This window comes from Lepidochelys kempii, chromosome 23 (assembly GCF_965140265.1).
Source record: "Lepidochelys kempii isolate rLepKem1 chromosome 23, rLepKem1.hap2, whole genome shotgun sequence".
Taxonomy (NCBI): domain Eukaryota; kingdom Metazoa; phylum Chordata; order Testudines; family Cheloniidae; genus Lepidochelys; species Lepidochelys kempii.
Window position 1 is genome coordinate 2,154,227 of NC_133278.1, and position 25,122 is coordinate 2,179,348.

Consider the following 25,122-nt stretch of genomic DNA (forward strand, 5'->3'; position numbering starts at 1 on the left):
CCCGAGGCAGAGCTCTAAACTAGGCTCTGCAGCCTTGGGAAAGTTATTTAACCTCTTTATCTCACATTCACCATCTGTAAAATGGGGCTAATAATACTGTCTCAACTACCTCATAGGAGTGTTGTAACAGCTAATTACTTAAATGTTTCTACAGTGCTTTGAAAAGGTGGAGCATTATATAAGAGGTAATTTAAATATTATTAGTCATGTTCTGTAAACCCCAAAGTGAAACTGATTATGATTGCTAACTCTCTGCCCTTCTACTTGCTTTACATACATTACCTAATGAATCCCCACCTCTATGAGACAGGTATGTACGATTAGTATCATAATCACTTTTAAGATGCTGCTGTGTTCCAACTGCAGGAGACTGTCTTTTAATTTAAACAACTTTAACTGAATTAAAAAAGATAAAAACCTTTCTATTTATAATAGGTTATGCAACACCCCTAACCCCAAAAATCCCCCCCTCCCACTTTTTTTAAACTACCACTCCATCTGGGGCCCAACTTAGCTGACAGTGACCACTTTAAATGGATTATGCAGTTACTGTATCATACTGGTGAAGCAAGTATATTTAGAGGAATATAAAAACAAAGAAAAATCACAGATGACCCTAGTTTTGTATCTTGTAACTTGCCAGAGGATCTTAGTGACATTGAGACAAATGTAACCCTAGTATGGGGGAGGCACAGCTCAAATGATGTCAGTAGTATTTTGTCCATTTGTGTCAGAGGTAAATCTGGCCCATTGTCTTTTGGAGAAAGGCATGTGTGAGGATGTTATGGTAAACTGATAACACTACTTTTACGTACTATTTACGAGGAATTTAAAAAAAAAACTGTAAACCCCCATCTTCTCTCTAATGCAATTCAGTGACTTCAACAGGCTTTAGATCAAGCCTTCATCTTTTTTTTGAATTAAAGAATAAAAAAGACGATGGTTTAAACTGATACCCAAAAGAAGGGAAAAGCCTGATCTAATCTGATATTATATAAACAGATGAGATGAGTCCTAGCTGCTTTGTGTCTGCACTCCTTAACCGTGTACATAGTGACTGCCTCAACACTTGTGATAGTGGGAGATGCTGAACTGGCAAGCCTGGACACTGAACTCTTATCCACAAACAGAAGAACACTGGCAGTGGCAGGGCAAGTCTCCCCTCACTAATTCGCCTCAGCAGAGAATTGGAGATAAAATCTAGGGGAGCCACGGGAACTCAGTCAACACGGCATGTTTATTGATCAGCTTCTCTTCTGTGACTGCCAGCCATGATGGGAGCTTTTGTGATCTGGATGCACGTACCACTAACCCACCTACTCATTCCACAGAAGTGATCGAATAGACAGCAGATGACAATAGGTGCCAGATACTATAAACCTAGGCTAGATTCAAAGTAGGTAAAAGGCTACATACTCATTACCAAACCCCTGAGACCACCCAGTTCTTCTAGCAGTTTTAAATTAAAACACACATACTAAGAGAGTAGTCTTATGATGGGATAACCACCTTTGAAACGTCATTTAAAAAAAATAATTCTTGCTATAATACAGCATTTGTAGAGTGCCCAGTCTATGAGGAAAGGTTAGATTATGCAGCCTGAATCCTATAACTCTCCTTTGCCTTCCTCACAATAGGTAAAATAAGTGAGCCAACTAGCAACACTACTAATGTGATCATTAAAATATTTCACTTACCTGTTGCAGAAACATCTGCATGGAATCTTGGTTTATGACAGTTCCAGCAGCTGTCTGGCCCAAGATGATCTTCTCTGGACTGGACGCCAAGTTAGGGCTGGGCTGTGAAGTCACAGGTAGCTGTGCTGGCTGCTGAGGAGGCTGCTGCTGCACATTCAGTTGAAGCTGAGGTGGAGCTGGAGGCTGGGATGCAGTCTGGACGGTCAGTATAGAGGACTGGTCACTGCTTGGCAGGAGGCTGGTGCCAGAAGCGGGCTGCGGCTGAATGAGGCCTGGACTCTGACTGCTGGTGGTGGCAGATGCCTGAATGCTCACAGCTTGGTTGAGGTTCTCAGTGGAATTTAACATAGCAACTTGATTTGGCAGAGTTACACCTTGGATAACGGTCTGCCCAGTCTGACTGATGGCACCACTGGCCAATGAGGCTGCAGCAGAGGGCTGACTCTGAGTGGTCAAGCTGCCAGCTAGAGAGACAGGCATCTGGAACAAAGTTGGCGGACCCACCTGACCAGGCTGCAGCTGAATAGGTGCAGAAAGAATGTGAGCCGTGCCATGCGCATTCTGTGATGTAAGCACCTGCCCCAGATTCAACTGGCTAGCTATGTTCTGATTGGTGAGGATTTGGGCAGGCAAAGCCTGATTGGTTATCAGCGGTCCACCAGGCCCTTGGCTAGTTATGATGTGGGCTTGGCCACTAGGGTGTGAAGTTGTTAGGATCTGTCCTCCCATGTTAGCCTGCAAGGCTGAGAGCTGCTGGGGTATCTGAACAGCAGAGGCACCTGCTAACTGCCCAGGAAGAAGGAACTGGTTCTGACCCTGTAACATGGCCTGAGGAACATGCTGCGCAGGGATGACAATACTGCTGCCTTGGTTTAGCAAGTGGACACTCATGGGTTTGCTGAGGGCTTGCTGCTGTGGTGGAGGTTGTTTGAACATGTTGGCAGACAGCCCTTGCGGGAAGCCAGACAGCACCACATTCTGTCCTGGTTTGCCCGCCATAAAAGTCAGGTTCTGTTGGGCCTTCTGTTGTTGCAGGGCAGCCTCATTCTGGATGGTCAGGGTGGTATTATTGGGACCAAATGGCTTGGGGGTGATCTGGTACAGCTTTTGTTGCAGGACCCCTGCGGGTTTGGGCTGAATTGGCGTGGGTGTTCTGTGGATGATCACGTTTTGGGCCTGCACCAATGGGCTGCTTAAGTTCGATGTGACTGTGAGAGGCTGGGAGCCTTGGGTGGCAGATACGTTCCCAAACATGGAGTTTCCATTCAGCGTGGTAGTGGCCACTGAGGGCAGGTTCTTCTGGATGACAAGGCCAGCATTCTGTGGAGACACCCCCGTGGAAGCGAGGGTAACCTGCTGCTGCTCAGGTGCTGTCTGGGTGATGTAACTGCCAACAGGCATAGTGGCCACTTGGGAGGGCTGAACTTGTTTTGCAATGATTTGCTGAGCTGACTGGTTAATAGCCATCACCTGTTGCCCAACTACTTGAATTGGCCCAATTCCCAATGTCCCACTTGGGCTTCCATTAGGTAAGCCCTGAAGGTTGGAAATTGGCTGTATGGTAACATTCCCCAAGCCAACCTGCTGAAGAAAAGGCTGAACACTGATGGCCTTATTAACAACGTCTGCTCCCACTGACTGCTGCACCAGTGCTTGATGCGTCAGGACTGCAGGCTGCTGCAACCCAATTAGGTCAGCCCCACTGGAGAAAATCTGTGGCGTGCCATCAGAGGCAGTCTGAACCACTGGCTGAAGTGTAGGGAGCTGGAAAGACCCCAGGTCCAGTTCTGCCTCTGCCTCCAGAGTCTGTTCTGTAATGTTAGCCTCTTGCAGGCTCTGCTGGAGAATGTCACAGGGCTGGTCTGAGTTCTGAAGATTCGCCCCACCACCAGATGGTGACCCCAGGATGTCATCTTCTAAAAAGTCTAGGTCAACGCTTGTTGTGTTCTGATTCTGTTCAGCGTTCAGATGGTTGCCAGAGGATTCTTGTACATGCAGCTAAAAGGTTTAAGATTGGGGTGGGGGGAAAAGCATTTAATTCAAACCCATGGAACAGAATTTTTAATCTTTCTGTGCTAAATGGTTGTGCACCCTTACTGGGACCTGTTAAAATGCTTTTGTGATCCACCCTAGAGTTGACTGCATCTCAGTGTTGGGCAAAGTGATCCCAATGTAAAGTTTGTGTCTCAATTTGCTAAGTACATTTGTAAACCATCTTGCCGTCCCCACAAGGTGCTAAATAAATGCATGATGTTATTAAAAGGAACCTGAGGCACAAAGATTAAGTGCCTTGCATAAAGTCACATTGTGGGTCAGTGGAACAGCTGGTAACAGATGCCACATGAGCAAACTCACAGTTCCTTTGTTTTAGCCACTAGACTTCTATAGAGATTAAACATAAGAAAGAGAGGTAATAGCAACAGAGTTTGGAAAATATAATGCCTTTGTATTAATCAATTAATTAAAAAGTAGAATAAAATTGTTATTGGAACTAGAACTGAGATCTCCATATTCCAAAACTAGAAAAATTGTTTCTTGCCACTGACATTCAAATGAGCTCAGACATATGCCTCAATACACTGACTGACCTTAGAGGGTGAGCTCCTCAGAGCAGAGACTGTCCTTGAGTGTTTGGAAAGTGCCTACCACACAGTGGGCACTATTGGCTTTATCATGTCAATGTTTTGTATGAGGCAATTTTGGTTCCATTTGTTTTTGGATCTACCTGAAATTAAAATCTAACATTTAAATCTAAATTCCTGGAAAAGCTTCTTTGCTTTCCAACAAGTACCATAAAGCATCAGAAGCTTTAATAAATGGCTTTTCCTAAATAAAAACAAGTTCAATGTATTAAGAAAAGGGTAAAAAAAGTCACTAAGCTCTCTATTATATTGCAAGTACAAACAGCATACTTGGTGGAAAATAAAAAATACTGCCCATGATTCCAGTCAGATTTGTGCAAAATAATCAAGCGAGGATTTCCAGGGTCATATCCACCTGTTTCAACTTTATCCTATCTATCTGTCTGTAAACAAAACTGAGCACTCCCAACTCCAATCCTACATTAGAGGAAAGAACTAAGAAGGTGCTACATGTTCCTTACAATTTCTTTGTAACATTCAGCCCCTTTTTCCCCACAGTCTTTAAAGGATAGTGGTCTCATCATGCTTCCTTTTTTTGCTCCTCTGTATTCTCTGTCCTTAAAGTTTTCCCAAGTTTATAGAAAAACAAAACACAGACAGAGAGAGATGTGTGCGTATGAACCCATTTCCCCCTCCCCCACACATATGGGGCACACATTGAACCCATTTGTTCTTTCCTGCCCCAACTCTTCTTTAAGATTTTAGGGACTAATCCATGCATCCTGTGTAATTTACTCACCCTGGAAAACAGATTTATTAAAAACAAACTTGTGACAAAAGACAGGTTTCTAAAATGAATTTACCAAGTAACAATTTTAAAAAAAACATTATAAATACATACCCCAGCACCCTCAAAGAAGGCACTGGCTGCATCTCCTGTGTTGTCCAGGAGATCATCACTGTCGATCTGCAATTAAAAATATTTTATTTACTTTATTTAAATAGAATTAAACTGAATTTAGTGCTGACACTGTGAATGGTGCTGACTGGCAGTCACTGGAGACAGGTGAATGCTCTCCCTAGCCACAGAGCTGGTACACCATTTGTAGCAGTTGGGCAAGCTTCCTTCACAGGCATTGCCCCCTGCCAACATGCCTCAAACTTGATGTGGAGAGCCCCAAATCTAGAGGTGGGAAGGTAGTTCTTTCTCCTGGGCTTATTCAATACTTGGCTTCTCTGATGAAGGGGCAAACAAGTACCAACTGTAGCAGCAGATATTGTAAGGTAGACACTCACCTACTAGGAGACAGACAAACTTATTTTGCTCAGGTCAGCAAACAATAACTAGAAGATAGGGATTTATGATCGCTAGCAACACAGGTGACTAAGTTGGGCCCATTCTTGTAAACTGTTCTGTGCAGACGATTGTGCATGTATACTTCTAATGACTTCAGTGTGGCTCTGCATGGAGCAGTTTGCAGGATTGGGTCCTTAGAGACAAAAAATTCGAGAACCTATTACCAACCCCCTGAGCTGCCCAATCCCTTCTCCCTAAAAAAAAAAAAAAAGAGAGAGAGAGAGAGAGACATTCAAGTTAGGGTTTCTTCCCCTTTAATTTAAACTTCACTGTCAAAAATGTTTGAATTTTAATATTTTGATTAACAAAACAAGTAAAAACCACTACTCACCTTTTCAGATCCATGTAAAAAATCATTCAAAGCCTGAGGATCACTGCAAAACAACATATGAAATTGTTTAAGGAGAGAATGTACAACCCAAATTTTAATCTGGAAAGAAATACATGTCCCTAATGAATATATTCACATAACTGGGCATCCATTGCACTCTGACCGGTGGAAATCTCAGTTCACTGCTAGGGGACCGCTGTTATTTTTTTGACAGTCATTCCTCAGCTGCACTAGTGTGGGCAGCAGTCAGTTAATATTGCTTCTGCCAAGGCCAGTAACTCCTTACATGCCCTGTCCTGTCAGGAGCACAGAAAAGCCAGGAGATTCTATCATGAAAAATGTTGCATTTTGGTGAATGAAATGAGTCAATATGGACCTGAGAGCCATTTGGCTGCTCTATCACCTCAGGGACAGAATCAAATGTGGCTGCATTTTGAATAAAAACAATTAGGTCCCGTACCCTAGAACATTTTTACAAATTTAAATTTGATACAAGATTTCAACCGTCTAAAACTAAATGACCAACAACATACACAGCTTTATACTCTATTTTTATATCACATAAATATACTGATTACATAACTTTACTGATTGTAAATGGTGATTTTTCTTTTTAGCCTACTCTGTCACTAACATGCTCTTATTCCCCCTCCTCTGTCATTTCTGCAGGGCCCTACTTATCAAGTCACTGACAACAGTTCTATAATTGCAATAATCCCTTTCGGAAAATTAGCCAGTTAACAAGTAGTTTGTCAAAACATTAACTGTTCTGAGTTAACCTCAGGCTACTAGCTAACTAGTGCTGATGACAGCTTTCACCAGGCACTTCTCTCACCAAGCACTTTGCAACAGTGCTGTGAGACGGACTATAGTTGTACATTTTTAAGCGTGTGCAGTGCCTAGATGCTATAGTTATTGGCAAAACACTACAGAAATTAGATAGATTTATCCACATATGCATTAAATGGAACAAATGAAAAACAGAATGTGCAGAGTTAATCTACTGTTAATGTCTATTTCCCTATAAAAATCAGCTGTGCAAAATGTTCTTAATTAAACCTACACAAACAAACAAACAAAAAAAATAAGTGCAACAAAACATGAAACCACAAATGTTTCAAACAAGAAAATCAGAGCTGGTTCAGCCAAAAAACTTCCTGTCGCTTAGAAACCCTTTCAAGCAAACCTAAGACACAGTGATGGTTCATGATTTCAATACAGACTTTAATCTGAAACTTTGCCTTTGAGTTTTGTATTGATATTTTGGATTCATTTAAAAGTGAAATCCAGGGGATACAAGTAGATTAAAAACAAAGAAAAGGCCTGCAGGGGTCCCTACGAAGAGACCCTGTTTAGTTTCACAAAGGTTTCTGTAAAAATTTCACATAAAAATTATTATTATTTGTTTGTTTGTTTGCAGGAGAGTCTACAATGTGGTAGTCTCTTTCAGCACAGCAAAGAAGGGATAGTCCCTGCCCCAAAGAGTTCACAATCTAAGACAGACAGGGGTCAGGGAAAGGGAGTAACAAGATTCACTATGGAAAGCATGGCAGAAGTGGGCAGTGCAGGGGCCTTTAAGAGGAGTTCAGGGAGGTTGAACCATGCAGACTGAACTGTATGGAAAAAAGCATGGAGGCAACTGTTTGAGAATGAATGCAAAAATGAATTCCATGGAAATGCTCTTAACTCCAAACATAGAATCTCAAGTATTTAACCCCCACCCGCCCCACCCGATACCCTAGAATAGTACAGAAGATGATAACTTAGCGAATTAGCATGGGGTCTGCTTCAGGAGATGGTACTACTTACCAAATTACATCTAACAAGCATCGGCCATCTTCATCATCCATGTCAACTGAAAAGAAGGGAGAGAGACTGCATTAAAATTAGAAAAATACAGCTGTGCCATGCAGCACAAACTGTACTTATTAACTGCTGCCTTCCCATCCCCATCCTCCCCCCAAAACCAAACAAAAACAACCCCTCATCCACCCCTTAAACCCCAAAACAACATTTTGCAATTCAAAAGGTCTTTCTTTCACAGACAGACCCAATATATACACCTCATTTTATCCTGCTTATGGCAGATGAGTAATCTGTTAGTTAGATCATTGCTTAGGTGCTCAAAGGTCTTTGGGCTTCAGAACCTTAGAGCATAAATGCACGTGTTAGCACATTCCATTCTTATTATTTATGTTGCTGTGTAATTTGGTGCTGGTTAAAAGAGCCAGACTGCCAGCCCCTGAAGTTTGAAGTCCCCTATTTCTTCAAAGAGAGACAGTGACAAGTCAAATTGCAGGTCCATGCGCTGGCCTCACCAACATACCCCAAGCCTCTACAATACTTATGGGGAATGTACGTATCAGCCTCCATTCAATCTTTAGCTTCCCGGCTGAGACTAGGGAGGAGCACACTGCTAGTCCAATTTATGGTTGCAGTTTTTCTGATGTGAATACTTGTCCACTGGATACTGAAGAGCCATCAATAACTTTCAGTCACTACTGATATAGGCTGGATTTGAAATGGTGACCTACAAGTGAAAGGTTCCAGCTCCATTTCCAGTCCATCAGGCAGCCTCTCTCTCTCTCTCACTCACACACACTTACTTAAAATTAATGCTTATGAAAATCAGTCCCTTGCTATCAGCTGGCAGCATGAATTCAGGTGTTTGTTTGCAAATTTATCCCTCACAATAACAACCCCTCACCTCATCTGGGCCTCTTCAGAACAGATGGGGGCCAAATAAATTCAACTGATTCACTATTAAGTGAAACCCATGATAAGACGTTAACCATATTAGAACTCAGCTCTTCAGATTGAATATAACATCTTGCAGACATTTGCTACAGAAGTAACTAGAATTACTTTGTTGTGTTTAAGAGGTTAGTTCTACACTACAGGGATAAAACATCCTTCCTCCTAGTTTTTGCACGCCGTGTGCTGGACATTTGTTTTGCATATTAAATCACAAGTCTCTTTTGCCTCAGACCTGACTGGGTTGAGCGTGCAGGGGGAAGAATCATCCCAGCTGACTTCGCAGTCATAGTTTGATCTTCTGCAAGAAGTTCTCAAAAGGGATTCACGTGACTTACAGCCAATATATGCTATCACATTTTAACTAGCTCTAGACACCAGGGGGCCACCTCTCAAAAAACACTAGGTGCAGGATGCATCTGGACATTCCCAGGATCGGTGAAAGGGGGGAGAAGAGAGGCAGGTGTACAGGATGGGGTGCACACAGCTCTCCATACAGAAACAAATGAGCTGTCTTGTCTTAAAGGGGCTTGAAGCTGGTTTGTCAGCTGCAACTAGACAACTGCTAGAAAACCATTAACACTCCAGTGGTGACACTCTGCTACAGTACAGTACACATAACACTGAAGACTATATTATTGACCCCTTCAGATGTACATGCTACTTCTATTAATGTTAATGAGTAGTCCTCAGCACACATTAGTTCCATATCAAATCACATTGCCAGAAGTCAGTTTCCTGCTGTGAACACACTTTAATTCAAGGGGGTTTGAGTTTTGCCTTTTTTTTTTTTTTTTTTTTTTAAATACATGAAGGACATTAAATAAAGGCTACATTGTGGCTCCCTTGGCAATAAGATGCCATATAAGAGAAAGCTGCAGGAGGGACAGTCTGTGCCACAGCCCTTGAAGGCAAAGACTGAATCACTGGTGACTGATACTCTTGGTGATCAGTCTTCGTTGGTGTGGAGGACCCTGAGGTTTGTGCTTGGGAGGTACCAGAGGCACTGAATCCACCACCTCCTGACCCAGTGCCAATGGAGTCCTAGACTTGTGGCTTTCTTATCACGCCACTGCACCATAGGATGTATTCAGTTCTCTTGGGCTGAGCTAGTGCTCAATTTAGGCAGGGCTGGATCAGACCTCTCTGAAGTGGATTTGAAGGAAGATTTAGCCTCATGCTTATGAAAATGCTCCCTGCTCTCCCAACAAGACCCTGCTGAGACATCTGCGGGAGGCAGACTCCTTTGCTCCTAATTTGGACCTCGTGGCAGGAAGTGCACTCGTTGCTGAGTCAGGCTGACATACTGAGGGATGGGGGGTGTCCCCAGCCTGGATCCGATTGTGGCCTCATGGCCTTTTTCATAAGGTGCTTCCTAAGGCAAGTTCCCGTCCTTCCCAGGTACAGCTGGGAATGAACAGCAGATATTGCATCTTGCCACGATGTGGACTTCCCCATGGCAGTATAAGCAGAGTTGGTGGTCATCAGTGACTGAGAAGGATCGTGGGCAGAAAGCACAGATTTTGAACCCTGGAGTTTTGGACATAGTCGAATACCCAAACAGGGTATGGGGCAGGGGGTTCTCCCTAGGTCAGGGAGACTAAATAACTAAAAAAACCTCACTAAAAATATCAGATAAAAATTTTAAAACTCTAGAATATAAAAATGATTTAGATATCTAAATATATTTTCACAGATAAAACAGAAAGCCGAAGCTTCGGCTGGAAGTTCTGACCAAGACCATGCGGTGGGTAGAAGGAACAGGAGATGCAGTCAGTATGCCCTTGCCCTTTATCAACTTGGTTGGAGGAATGCGGTCAGCCAGGGCACATTGTGGACCAACACACACTGCTTTCAAAACCCTCTGGCTCCAGGCATGGGGAGTGCATGCGTACCCACAATGGAATACACATAGGACCAGCACTTGAAGAAGAAACATACCTTTCTTCATTCTGAAAGAAAGTGTTAAAGTCCTATACCGAAGGCAGAATCTTTTCCATTTCAAAAGGACACAAATAGGATAACTTTCCAACTAATTTTTAAAATTCTCCCCTCTTCACTGTTTATTAGAATCCAGTAGAAGTTTGAAGAAGAAATATTTCCTGAGAGGCATACTCTGATAAGGACTCATATTAAGGACTGCTAAAGGAGTAAGGACCTACTCGTGATTTCAATGGAACTATTCATAGAATGAGCTGCTACTCAACATGAATAAGGGTATCAAATTGGGGCCATTAACAAATAATTTTCCCTTTCAAAACATGCTGTTTTGTTTTTATTAGGTTTGCTCATGAACAATGGACTGCTGGGGTTGATTAATTTTAAGGAAAGAAGAAAGCACTAAAGCATTGATTTAGAACGGCCTTTGCATGGAGATATTCAGACAACAGCACACAGTGACTGTTACTTCTTTGGACATGACTAAGTCACCGATCATCATTTTTGCCCATTCATCTCAGAGTGGAGAGCACACTTTGTTGGTTTAACAAATAGCATTTGGGAACGTGGCCTTGACTCCATCATGCAAGCCTTCATCTCCTTTCACCTTACTGGAATGGTATGGAAAAAGCAATTGCAAAGTCGCAGTTCTCCAGACTCCAGCACGTATAGATTAACACTGCTGCCTTCTCAAACACACAACATGCGAAGACATTTTCTCCCGTTCATTTCAAGACACCGTTCAAAATTGCCTTTGATTTAAAAAACTCTTTGTTAGTCTGGAGCAAATTATCAGACAGACCATGCCTTTCAACACTCGTCCAACCAACTAGCACTAGACTCCTCTGTTTCTTCACCAAATCTCTGCCATTCTGGGTGGAAGAACCTTCTTCTCCTTGGCAACCTTCCTGTAGCTCTTTACCTATTAAATTCACCACCTCATTTAAAATTTCATCAGAAAGCATAACTCTTCTCTACTGCTGTTACATCATAGTTTCCTCCTCCTCCTCCCGCCCATGCCATTATTTAATTCTAATTGTATTTTTAGTTCTCTAAAGCATACAACAAAATTGTATTGTATTATACTGCGAGAGGTCTCAAAACACTGACTGATTTGGTGTACAAATAAAACCATCATGATTATACCTTATACCGGGAGGGAGGGATGGAAAGAAGGAGGGGAAAAGGAGGAAAATCTTTTAAAAAGTTTATATAACCATGGATTATTATCCAATTAAAAAGTCTAACAATTTCATTCTGCTCTGTCATTCTAGTGCAAAGCAGTTTTATGAGCATTTAAGGGTTTTATGAATGAAAATGTTGTTTCTTTTCTCACCCTTGCACCCACAAATAATCTTAAGTATAACAAATAAGGACTTCACTAAAGCTTTGTCTGTTTTAAATGCAAATTCACTGGAAAACACAGGCTTAAGTGAAGCGGCCACTGCTGTTCACTGAGAATATGTTAATATTTTGGAGGAATCAGAGACTCCATAATTACCACTATGATAGGGTAGCTTAAACCTACTATATGAGCTAACTGACCTTTAACCCTTTTCCTGACTATACGCCTATATTTGAGCTGGAAGGTGTGATTCCCAGTTTGCACACATGTATCCATGCTAACCTGAGCAAAGCTAGTGCAGGTACAACCACGTGAACTGGGAATCATACCTCCCAATTCAAGCGTAGACGTTCTCATAGATCTTCCAGTAGTTCCAACTCCAATTCACAAGGCAGGACTCCTAAAATCATGAGACTACTTAAAATTTTTTTAAATCTCATAATACAGTTTGAGTTATTTTGATTTACCGTCTGTTTTTCAAACCTTTAGAGGTCATGTTTATAAGCTTTTCTCCATAACCAGGAGGTCCATATGTTTACTTTAAAAAAGCTGAGATTCTCATGTATTCACTTGACTCCAGGAGCTAGGGCTTTATGAAACACATCAAATATCACAAGGCTTGTGATAAAATCATATGAGAGTTGACGACAGCCATTGTTTTCATTAGTCACTATGCTGAATTTATGTCATCCCTATTTTTTTTCCACAAGAGGAGTAGACAGTGGCATAACCACTAGATTATGAGGTCACTGTAGTAGGAGCAGGAGAAGCTGTAGTGAAAAGAGATGATTGAGGGAACAAAATGCCATTGGAATGAATAATTCGGCCAAAGGGATACAGAAAAATAAAGGCAAAATGATTTTGTTTTGGTGTCAGTGCTTCTTCCCCACACTCACCACTCTTTAGGTTATTATTTAACTAGTGCCACAAACATGGCTAGTTTGTAGCACTATTTATAGTTTGAGCAGATGTTTTCAGAGAACTACCACAATGTGCAGCGGCAGTCAAAAAAAAAAACCTAGGAACCACTAGGAAAGGTAGTAAATATCATAATGCCACTATATAAATCCACGGTATGTCCACACCTTGAATGCTGCATGCAGCTCTGGTCACCCCATCTCAAAAAAAGATATATTAGAAATGAAAAAAGGTACAGAAAAGGGCAAAGAAACATAAGGGCAGGGAACAGCTTCCATATAAGAAGACATTAATAAGACTCAGACTGTTCAGCTTGGAAAAGAGACGACTAAGGGGAGATATGATAAAGGGCTATAAAATTGTGAATGGTGTGGAGAAAAACTGTTATTTTCCCCTTCACATAACACAAGAACCAGGGGTCACTCAATGAAATGAATAAGCATAAGGTTTAATACAAAAAAGAGGAAGTATTTCTTCATCCAATGCACAGTCAGCCTGTGGAACTCATTGCCTGGGGATGTTGTGAAGGCAAAAACTATAACAGGGTTCAAAAAATAATTAGATATATTCATGGACAATAGGTCCATCAATGGCTATTAGTCAAGATGGTCAGGGATGCAATCCGATGCTCTGAGTGTCCCTAAGCCTCTGATTGCCAGATGCTGGGACTGGATGACAGGAGATGGATAACTCGATAACTGCCCTATTCTGTTCACTCCCTTTGAAGCATCTGGCATTGCTCACTGTCTGAAGATAGGATACCGGGCTAGATGGACCATTGGTCTGACCCTGTATGACCATTCTTATGTTCATGAATGGTACTTTACAGATTAACGTGAGGACCCCAACCCACAATGAGAATCTCACAGGCACTCCCTTTTGCTTGCATGGAACCCCATGGAAGTCAATGGGGCTCTGCATGGATGGATGCATGCACAATTTTCCTTGCTGTATTGGGGCCTACCCATCAGCTTGGAGGAGAGTTTACAATCTCAGTTAAAGGTGACCTGCAGAAGAATTTAAAAAAAAAACCCAAACAACAAGCCTGGATAATGCAGAAAGAAGGCTTGAAAAGTTTTGCTTTACGGTTTGCGTTTTACATGAAAAATCTAGGTCCTGGTACAATCTACAGTGACTAGAGACTTCGTGAAATTATGACACCAAAAGATGTTAAGAGAATGTAGAAGTTGAGCAGCTGAGAAGGAAAGCAATGCTATTTAAGCCACTTTGTTTATTTTTGTTAACATGTATTTACCTTCATTGACTGATTAAAGATTTTGGAGAAATAAAGAGACACTGTCAACAACAATGCTTTAAGTTAATGCAACTGAGCTCACGAACTTCCCCGAGACACCCTCTATTCTCAGGAAATCCTCCTACAAAAACACTGGAAAACTAGACTTTACATTTCTGATATTTCTAAGGTCAAAAACACAGAGAAACAAAAAGCAAACAACAACAAAAAAGTCGTTTAGATCTCCTTAAAGATAAAAGCAACACATGTAGGTGAACAACTCCAGATGGAGTTAAGGGATTGGAAGATGAATGTGACAACAGAAAGACTGTGTGCTAGTTTAGGCAATACATGTAGCTTGAGAGCGTAAATTTAACAGATTACAGTGACTGTCTTATTTATAATTGAGTAGAGGTTTCTGTAGGACATTTACATATCTTGTCTCTACAACATTTCAAAGGTCCTAGTGGCATTTATCTTTCCGAATGCATAGGGAAGGAGCATTATAACTCTTATTAGTGTTGCACTGTTGTTGCTGATGGCCATCATATTGCTAAGAATCATAGATTGTGAGGCCAGAAGATACCATTAGGATCATGTACTCCTACCTCACTTCATGATGCAGGCTGTAGGTTTTACCCCCAATGATTCTTCCATCTAGCCCATCAACTTGTTGAAGCACACCATCGCTTCTAAGAAAAACATCCAATCTTGATGTAAAGACTCCGAATGATGGAGAATTTACTACAACCCTGGGTAATTTGGGATGTTATGGGGAACACTATGGACAGAAAAACATTCCCACCCTCCTTTGTTGACACACATGAATTTGTGATGGGCATATACCAGAAAGGTTTGGCATTTCCTGGCCATAAATGTCACCTTGTAATGCTAAAAATATAAAGTAGAGCTGCAGAGGGAAGGGGTAAACTAATAGGAAATGCAATATAAAGACCAAATTCTCTTACATGTTGCTCTCAGTTCAATTTTTAGGACTGCAGAACAATTCCCATTGTCACTTTTCTATGAAATCTGAATGTACTAATGCATAATATTAACAGCAGTTTTTAATTATTTTTGAAGATTCATACCCAAAGATGTTCCCTATATAAAACAAAAAGACTTAGTTGAAGGAGACAATCAACAAAGACCCACAGTCATAGAGGCCAAGAATCAGCAATACAAACTAACCTTCCTCTTAATTTCTACGGTAACGAACTTTATGTCTGAAGAGTTAAATGAAACAACAGGATCCAATACAAAACTGTGCTCCTTTATCCCCACAGCTAACAATAAAGACAGTCATTTATCTATACAGGAAAAGCGGCCAACGAAGTGTACAGTACCCACAAGCACTACCTTCTTAATTTAAGAAGTGACTATTTATAGCACTGGTGGGGAGATCCAGAAAGCATATGGAAGCACTGATAAGCACCTAAACATTCTAATGTTTATCCAAAGCCTCTCGGTGTTACAGTTCTTGTGGAAACTGGCTTTTCAGTGATTTCCAATACTTCATGCTTATTTTCGGGCTGGAAATGTTGAAAGAACTGCTCCTCTCATGGTATTCTGAAACTTTCATTTGCCTGAACCTAGAAGGGCAGGGACATCATGAAAATGAGAAAAGAAAAAAAAAAGAGAGGGGAGTATAAAAATTATCCAACCTTTTTGTCCTGGATCAAAAAAGGTTCAGTTCAAGTTTGCAGTGAAATTTAAAAAGGTTGACTTACTTGTTCTTACAGCCTTATTTACAGACACTTGCTGTAATTTACGCAACAGGCTTATTTTAAACCCTATCCCACAGATCTTTACAGTAGCCAGTAAAAGGAAAATGTGTCCTTGCTTACCTGAAAATTTCCTTTCTTCAAGTAATAAGGTCCACAGATCTGTTACAATTGGTACTTCACATCCTTGCAGGTTGGGTGCAAAACCAGACCTGTCAGTCTCTGGCAGCAGGCAAATACCCTACATCCAGATGAGACAGCTTTCACAGCCAAGATAATTCAAATCTACTTTCTTACATTACAGATTGTGTTAAATATACTTTGAGGAAAAAGCATAACAATTTCTTCTACTCCAGAGCATGGTAATTTTCATCTAATGACAACAAATCCAAATCCTTGAATGTCCATTTCCATCTCTATTATGAATGATTGTTTGTCTCTGGGGTGGGTCAGGTTTGTGGGACTTCTTACTTGAAGAAAGAAAATTTTAAAGTAAGCTCAGATAAACTATCCTAATCTTCTTCACACTAAGGACCATAGATCCATTACAATGGGATTTTCATAGCAGTGTGCCTTCAGGGTGGGAAACAGGATCATCCTTTAAAAGTGGACATCCAAAATGTGATAGCGTGCGCGTGTATATATATTTTATCTCCTCCACCATATCCTGGGCACTGAGGTGTGGAGAAGACTTCTGCCAAAAGAAAGGAAATGGCACTGGCTAAGATCGGATGACTAATATGCAGAACTCAGTGAAAGTATGTGCTGATGGCCATATGACCATCTAGCAGATCTCAAAATAGGAGACATGTCTACTCTGACCTAAGACTTTCCATGTTCTTAAGGACTTGACTTACATGCTTAACCAAAGGAGGAATATTTCTTGAAATTTACCTAGGGAATGAATTCTATGACAGTTGTGAGGCCCGCCTGTCTGAATTAAAAGTACAATACTGAGTCTCTTGAGAGAAAGCCACCAATGGAAAGCCTGCTCTAATGGATAGAAAGTATAATGACATCTCCTGAAGAGGTTTATTCTAGGCAAGGCTGTAAGGAGCAGATTGAGGTTCCAAGGTTGTGCTCTATGACCTTGCAGAGTTGGAATAAGGTTGATGCCCTAAGGAAGCGGTAAATGTTGGGATTTGTACAAACTTGTTTTTCTTGAATATGCTGAGATTATACTATAGATACTACCTTTTTGTTAGGCCACTCATTCATCCACAATAAAACCTTCCAGGAGAAACTCAAGGCTATGTTTCATTGGTATAACATGGTAATTAAACTGTGAACTTTGCACCAGCCCGTAGAATAGATTCTGTCTGTTGACTTCTCTTTTGGAGTCCATGATAGCAATAATCATTTCATCCAAGCATTTATTTTCAATCTGTCTGGTGCCAGATGGAGGATCGGTTTTGAAATTCCAAACCTCCTTTGAGGGACAGCAACACCTAAAAACCCAATGCTAGGTTTATCAGGCCCAGCAGCCAAAGCCTTTTCAGCCAGAAAGGCATACATGGCATCACTGTTGCTCTCTCATTCCTATCTTTTGTATTATCTTGGGGAGCACTGGAAAAGGTGGGAAGACACAGTGGAGACCTTGCCCAGCTTTGCGAGAGGTCATTCCACCCCCTGATCCTGACACTCAGACAGACTGAAGGGCACTTTATTTATTGTTTCCAGATGCAAAGAAGTCAATCACCAACTCACTAAGTTGACATGATGAGCAACATACTACTGGGTGTCAGAGCCACTCTGCTAATCCACCTTCTACCAGGTAAGCCTTGGAGTTCTTCTCCCCCTTGGGCAATGTATGGAGATAGGAAATTTTGCTCCACCCAGGACAGAATAATTTCTCTCTGGGGTAGAACTGATTGTGTTCTTCCCAGTTATTATGAAAACTATCAGACATGTTGACTCTTGCCACCAGGAAGTCATCTGGTCTGTTATCCATGGAGGGCAGTGTTCTCAGAGCTCAATAAACCACTGTGTCCCAGCTGGTGGATGCTGGGCTCTCTCTTTCTGGTTCCCATTCCCTGAACTGAACCAGAAGGATCCCTTCAAAATACCTGATTCTCTGCATTCACTAGTGGGAGTGGAGAATATACAACTGGAGCTAGTTTTCTGTCCATGACTAAGATAGAGTGAGATGAGGAGATACCCAGAATTACTGGCAAGGTATCATATGACATCTAGACCACTGAAGCTCTTCACAAAACATACAAATTGTCTGAGAATGGTGAAATGGGAGTGTTTTGAAGATGAGCCTCCTTTAGGAATTTATTTGGATGTTACAGACAAGGCCCTGCTCTGCTTGTTCCCAATTCTCAGAGATTAGAAATAGGATGGACAAGAGGCTGTAGTGCTCCAGTCAAAGTATATAGTGGATTATTTCATTTGTGTCATGGCCTTTTCCATGGGTTGCTGAGACTGGGAATGGGACCAAGCTTTTCCTGAAATTCTTGCACAGCTCCCAATTTTGACAACATCCAGTGACCTTAATTGATTAAAGCACTTTTGCTCCCAAATTGAAAGAGCCTAGCACCAATCAGGGGTCTACTATAGACAGGGTTGGTTAGAAGACCCTTAGATAGCCCTGAGGCAACAGAAAACAGCTAATGACCATGCACTTTTCTAGCTACCACTTGCACAGAGGCATTTTCTCCTGTTGTAATTCAGACTCCTTCAACTTGCCATATGACCTGTATTCCTTCCTATAGTTTCTGGCATGAGTCAGGATTGTAAATCAACTTTTCTTACACTCTGAACAGCCTCAGCTTTTCATAAAGTTTCCCATTGTATTGCCAAGATAGCCATGGGATAAATGGATCTGAATCCCTTTCTTTCTTTCTAGGGAGAAGCCCTGAGACTCTATGATTTTTAGGCTGAGAGGAACCATACTCGCAATACTGTCCACCTACATTAGCACTCCTTGTGAAAGCATGCGCGGGCACGCAGGGTTTCAGATGATAGTTCATATTTGTTTGTTTATTTGTTTTGGCCTGATGGACCAGGAGACATTTTATATCCAAAGGAAAGGGCTGTGATTGTCTGCCTGGGCTTGGCTACCTGTGAAGGGCTTGTATAGTGAACAGGCCTCTCTTACAAGTAAAATCTCCCCTAGTTAGAAACATCAAGTTCTTGACCACTGGGGAAAATAGTCACATTTATTTTCTGTAGTGATAGCAGGTTAAATTTTGATGGGTACACACTGAGGAACCTTATATAATAGGGGCCAGGGTGGGAAACTGGGGTACAAGGAAATAAATGGCATGCCAAGAGGTCCTTTACTGCCTGCCAGTTCTTCCACCTCTGGACTACTGTCTCTCTTTTCACTGCATAGCCATCTGCTGAAGGGAGGAGGCAGAGGTGAGGAATGGTGACCTGCAACAGAAACTGGGAGCAAAAGAGACAGCCCAATAGTTAGGGCTTGGCGACCCACAGCAGCAGCTGTGAATTATAATGCAATACTTTCCCCATCTTTTAGGGGTGGCAGGAAACCATTAGCCTACTATTGCATTACCCCACTATCACACCTGTCCAGGAAGAATGAGGAGAGATATATAGCTATGGATTGTCTGGAGTAGCTGAAGACTTTCTAAGCATAGTTTCACAATATTCAGTATACTTTTGCATGAAAGAGTCTATCCCGTGTGTCTTAGTTTCTTTTTGTTTGTTTTAAAACATATTTTACTATTTCATTAACTAAGGCTATATCTACATTACAGACTACGTCAGCATAACTGAGATCGCTTAGGGGTGTGAATAAACCACCCCCCTGAGCGACATAAGTTACACCAACACAAGCACTCATGTGCACAGCGCTATGTCGGTGGGAAAGCTTTTCCTGCTGACATAACTTCTGCTGTTCATGGAAGCGGTTTTATTATGCCAATGGGAGAGCTCTCTCCCATTGATATAGAGCATCTTCACCAGATGTGTTGCATCTGTACAGCTGTGCCCCTGCAGCGCTGTATGAGCAGACTTGCCCTAACTCTTATGGGCTGCTAGTCTTCCTCGGGTAAGGAGGAAGAATTCCCTAGGAGGTGGTAGGCGGGGCAGGAGGGGAAATGTAATTATAGAGGAAAGACCACATATCTAAGGCCTAGTCTTTCCAGCATTAACCTGCCACACTGTACTCTGTGTCGGTGAGGAGAAACAATGTTCATTTAATTATGCATTTAGTTCCCCTTGAGAGTTTGCCTCCTTCAGAGAAGCGAGTAAAATTGTGCTCAGAAATACCTGAAAATATTTCAAATATGACTAGCACTTGTCCTCTTTGAGTCTCCGCTCCCCTCCGTGGGCCCCTTCTGGGTCTTTCAGCAAGGTGCCGGACTAGGGCTCAAGGATGGGTTCCCCAGAAGCTCTATCCCTTTCTGTTACACAGGATTCAGATAGGCATGTGTTTCCCCTGAAGATCTGAGCCTGGGATACAAATTGGGACCCCCTGGGGTAGGGGGGGAAGCCTGTTATTGAAGCAGCAATAGGGGGAGGGGGCTGCGCCTGAAGGACCCTTATGGCACTCTCTGGTGTTGGCAGAACTTGTGCTATGTCCAGTGCCCTCCACCAATGACTCAATCAAAGGGGAAGCAGAGAAAGGGAGAGAAAGGAGGCTGAGTTCCAGTCAGAGGTGTGGCTGCTGGTGAGGGATATATACATGCTGCTATTCTGGCTTCACTCCCCTTATGGAAATGGAGGCAAGGGACCTGCTTGTCCCACAGCTAGGTCTTTCCAACCCTGCCTGGCTCATTTCCTGCCTGGAAAAGCCATGGCAACCCTTCCCAGACTAGGTTGTGAGGGAAATTGCTCTTTGCCCACAGAGCTGGGTGTCGGGGGGGGGGGGGGCGAGAGGAGGGGAAGGTGTGTGTGTGTTCGCTCCAAAAATCAAACTTAGCAATGGGAATCAGATGGACACGTTACTGAACTGAATTTTTTGTCTAAAAATATGAACTAAAGTTTAGAATTTTCCTCAGCAAAACTCTGCAGCACGGAGGGGAGCTGCAGGCCTCTGTAGGTAAAGAAAAATCTGGAGACAAGTCAAAGCGGCTAGGGATTCCCCAGCTACTACTGACTGACAGGTCTGGTTCTGTCCCAACCTGCAAGGAGACTGTATCCATTGTAACAGATTTGTAGACTTTAGCACAAGAAAGAAACCTCAATGTACAACTTCAGTCAAATGTTACATGGAAATCTAACAATATGATATTCACCCCAATTCTTTTGCGTAACATGGCCGCAGGAATATTCTTCCAGGAATATAAATAAGAACTAGCTAAGCAAGACTTCTTAATTATGAATCTACATTGGCACTGATCAAATTAATTTTTTTTAAGGTGTGCTCAATAACACCCTTCTCAAGATCATTTCCAAATTTTCCTTCAACAACTGACTAGTCTATAACTTATCATTACTTGTTTTTAATCATGGAGTTATGTCTGTCACTCACAAATCTGACACGTTATCTGGGAACAGCAAGTGTTATGACTGAAACCCTTGGGAAGTGATGAATATTTTCTGGACCAATTATTTTACCTGCCTGAAGAAAAAAAAATGTTCAGGTCTTCCGTTTATCATTTGCATAATCACACATTACGACATATGGCTAACAACTCTCAAAATTGTACCATGTAATTTGATCTCAAAGATAAAAACAAAGTAACTGTTTAACAAATCTACCATTTACTTATCCGCCGTCTTCAATTTCCCATTGCATTTATTTTAGTAGGTAGGTTTTCTTCCTGCTTTAGTTTCTCTCATCTATGAGTGCATCTGAAAAACCCTATATTGTGAGATAAAATGTTAGCTTTAGTTCAACATTCAGTATTTCTTTTTGCTCTGCTAATCATGCTTTTGACTTACTTTTGCTTATTTGACTAGTCAAACCCTCCTCACCAGATTTTATTTAACAAGAAAACAAAACCTTCTAATCGGATTCTTTATACCCACCTTGGTTGCTCTGGTTTCTTTTTAGACTTAACTATGATATATTCCAATTGCAATTTTTCCAACTTTGGGAAGGGTTAAATTTGGTTCTTGGGAGCTGAGGGACTAAGAGCATTGCTCAAGGCCAGGCATACTCTAGAATGGTGAAGCTCAATAAAAGCCTTCTCTCCCTCCAGCAGTGCACCTCAGTCTTGAGGCTCTCTTGAGGAGAACCTATTAATCAAGCCCAGTTCATCTATGTCTTCACTAGGTATTTTACAAAAAGATTCCCATCGCTGTAAGCACTGGTTCAAATGAACAGGTGTTTGCAACAGCAGGAAGTTATATCAAATTACCTACTGGCCATACATTTTAAATCTTTAATTTTTAAAGAGATACATTTAAACACATCCTATATTTATTAATCTTTAGCACAGAGCCATTATGCAGATCCTGGCAAAGCACATGTTGAAGTTTTCAGCTTAGAATGGTGAAACTGAGGAATTTCTTCTGAAAACTTCAAATCTGGCATCATGCCACCCCTAGGCAAACCCTTTTTTTGTTACTGGGTCTGGAAAGGGATTTCCCCTCCCCCCCCGTGCTCAGATCTGCACTGCAGCTGTGATCTGGGCAGGGTTTAAAGGCACTGTGATATGAAACCCCCTAATGTGATCCTGCTAATAAAAAAAAAAAAATCAGAACTAAAAAGGAAAAAAGATTCAGCTGCTTAACATATTGTATACTGAGGATAAGACTACGTGCATCTCACTTCCATAGAAACAGAGGGGAGGAAATCAGTGCTTCTGGGAGACTGAGGTTTGTATGTTTAGACGGTATGGATTTAACACTTACGAGTCCTCTTTACATAATTATTTTTAGGATGGAAAAGGTGTATCCTTAAGCTCATAGGAAACTCCAAAAGACTGCTGGACCAGTTTTTATTAACAAGAATATAATTTTAAAACAACCCTTGCCCTCTGAAGTTTACTTTGTTTACAGTGCCATGAACAGGCTATAGTAATAATGACAACTGTATATATTCAGGGCCTTTAATCTAGAAGGATCTCAAACCTCTAACAGACTGCACCGCTCACCCACCACTGAAATGCAGCCATGTGTAGAGCAGAATATGACAGCCATGCTGTACGAACACCACAACACAGCAGGGGCTAAAAAAGTAACTTCCACATTTGAAATCATAAGCGTCAATTTTTCTTTTTAGAAAGGTAATATGTAATTACCTAAATTGAAATTCAAGGAGGTAATGGGATTGATACCCCTATTTCTATGAAAACTGCCATGGGAATGTCTAATCCTCACAGATAATTCACTTCAGTTTTATAGCTCATTCAGAAAATAGAGTCCCCACATCACTCTGCTACAGCACTGGTTGGGAACTGACACAAAAGGAAGAGGTTCCCTCAATGAATCACAAACACTGCTTCTTCCAGGACTTTTGGTGTTTCTTTGAGCTCTCCCATCCAAGTACTCACTAGGCCCATTCATGCTTAACTTATTAGATATGACATGATAACAGCCCGAGCTAATATAAATGTAACAACCGAGTAGTAAGGTACACGTATCAAAATGTACTGCAGTAACAAGCCTAAGCAGCTGTAATATCCTTAGTACTGCACAGCGCCCACTTGGAAGCTCCCAGGGAAACAACAGTAAACTCACAATAGCATTACTGTGCTGTCTCTGAACTTGGGTGACACTGCTGGATATAATCTGGTAAACAAAAAGTCTGCAAGCTGGGGTAGATCTGAAGGATGGGCTTCTCTGCTCAGTGAAAAACAAAATTTAAAAAGCTTATTTACACATTCTTATATTTTATGTATTTAGTTACTCTCCAGAAAATTAATGCCTGATTGCATGTAGAGAACCATTCAGCCCCCACAGTGCTTCTCTGTCTGATTATGCATATTACCAGATAAAACTCTGCATTGGGAAGAGGCACATGTTCATAAGAAACAAGTAAGGGAAATACCATAGCTACACAGGAGTAAAAAAAAATAGATGGGGAACTAAGACACTGAGAATGTAAGGGTATATCTAGACTGCCCTGCAGTTTAGAAAAGGGGGAGTGAACAACAGCATATACCAAAGTGCTGTGCTGTAACTCCCCCATATGGATGTTGTGAGCATGAACTCAAAAGGTCTGGAGTTCATACTAATATAGTCCTCTTCAAAGACTATATGTCGTGTATGTGCTAGTCACACACCCCTTAGGTCAAACTGTGAGGCAGTGTAGACATGCCCTAAGAGATTTGTCCAAGCTCACACTGGAAATCTGTCCCAGAGCTGGGAACTGAACCCGATTCTCTTGAGTCCCCACTAGCACACTTACTGTCATAGAATCATAGAATATCAGGGTTGGAAGGGACCCCAGAAGGTCATCTAGTCCAACCCCCTGCTTGAAGCAGGACCAATTCCCAGTTAAATCATCCCAGCCAGGGCTTTGTCAAGCCTGACCTTAAAAACCTCTAAGGAAGGAGATTCTACCACCTCCCTAGGTAACGCATTCCAGTGTTTCACCACCCTCTTAGTGAAAAAGTTTTTCCTAATATCCAATCTAAACCTCCCCCACTGCAACTTGAGACCATTACTCCTCGTTCTGTCATCTGCTACCATTGAGAACAGTCTAGAGCCATCCTCTTTGGAACCCCCTTTCAGGTAGTTGAAAGCAGCTATCAAATCCCCCCTCATTCTTCTCTTCTGCAGGCTAAACAATCCCAGCTCCCTCAGCCTCTCCTCATAAGTCATGTGTTCCAGACCCCTAATCATTTTTGTTGCCCTTCACTGGACTCTCTCCAATTTATCCACATCCTTCTTGTAGTGTGGGGCCCAAAACTGGACACAGTACTCCAGGTGAGGCCTCACCAATGTCGAATAGAGGGGAACGATCACGTCCCTCGATCTGCTCGCTATGCCCCTACTTATACATCCCAAAATGCCATTGGCCTTCTTGGCAACAAGGGCACACTGCTGACTCATATCCAGCTTCTCGTCCACTGTCACCCCTAGGTCCTTTTCCGCAGAACTGCTGCCTAGCCATTCGGTCCCTAGTCTGTAGCTGTGCATTGGGTTCTTCCGTCCTAAGTGCAGGACCGTGCACTTATCCTTATTGAACCTCATCAGATTTCTTTTGGCCCAATCCTCCAATTTGTCTAGGTCCTTCTGTATCCTATCCCTCCCCTCCAGCGTATCTACCACTCCTCCCAGTTTAGTGTCATCCGCAAATTTGCTGAGAGTGCAATCCACACCATCCTCCAGATCATTTATGAAGATATTGAACAAAACCGGCCCCAGGACCGACCCTT

General features: G+C 41.9%; 1 protein-coding gene across 9 annotated transcripts in view; it reads right to left on the bottom strand.

The window, feature by feature from the left end:
• The window catches only part of BICRA (BRD4 interacting chromatin remodeling complex associated protein), a 114,580-nt gene that overhangs the window by 25,857 nt on the left and 63,601 nt on the right, over positions 1 to 25,122 (bottom strand). For 5 of the 9 annotated variants that reach the window (XM_073322280.1, XM_073322273.1, XM_073322274.1 and 2 more), the window contains 6 exons: positions 21,554 to 21,656; positions 16,004 to 16,121; positions 7,777 to 7,822; positions 5,968 to 6,010; positions 5,181 to 5,246; positions 1,698 to 3,695 (listed from right to left, as the gene is read on the bottom strand). In XM_073322280.1, the coding sequence (XP_073178381.1) occupies positions 1,698 to 3,695; positions 5,181 to 5,246; positions 5,968 to 6,010; positions 7,777 to 7,822; positions 16,004 to 16,121; positions 21,554 to 21,556 (2,274 nt within the window). In that variant the 5' untranslated portion in view covers positions 21,557 to 21,656. Of the gene's footprint in view, positions 1 to 1,697; positions 3,696 to 5,180; positions 5,247 to 5,967; positions 6,011 to 7,776; positions 7,823 to 15,591; positions 15,749 to 16,003; positions 16,122 to 21,553; positions 21,657 to 25,122 lie in introns of those variants that run through there. The other 4 variants (XM_073322277.1, XM_073322278.1, XM_073322276.1 and 1 more) reach the window with 4 other exon arrangements.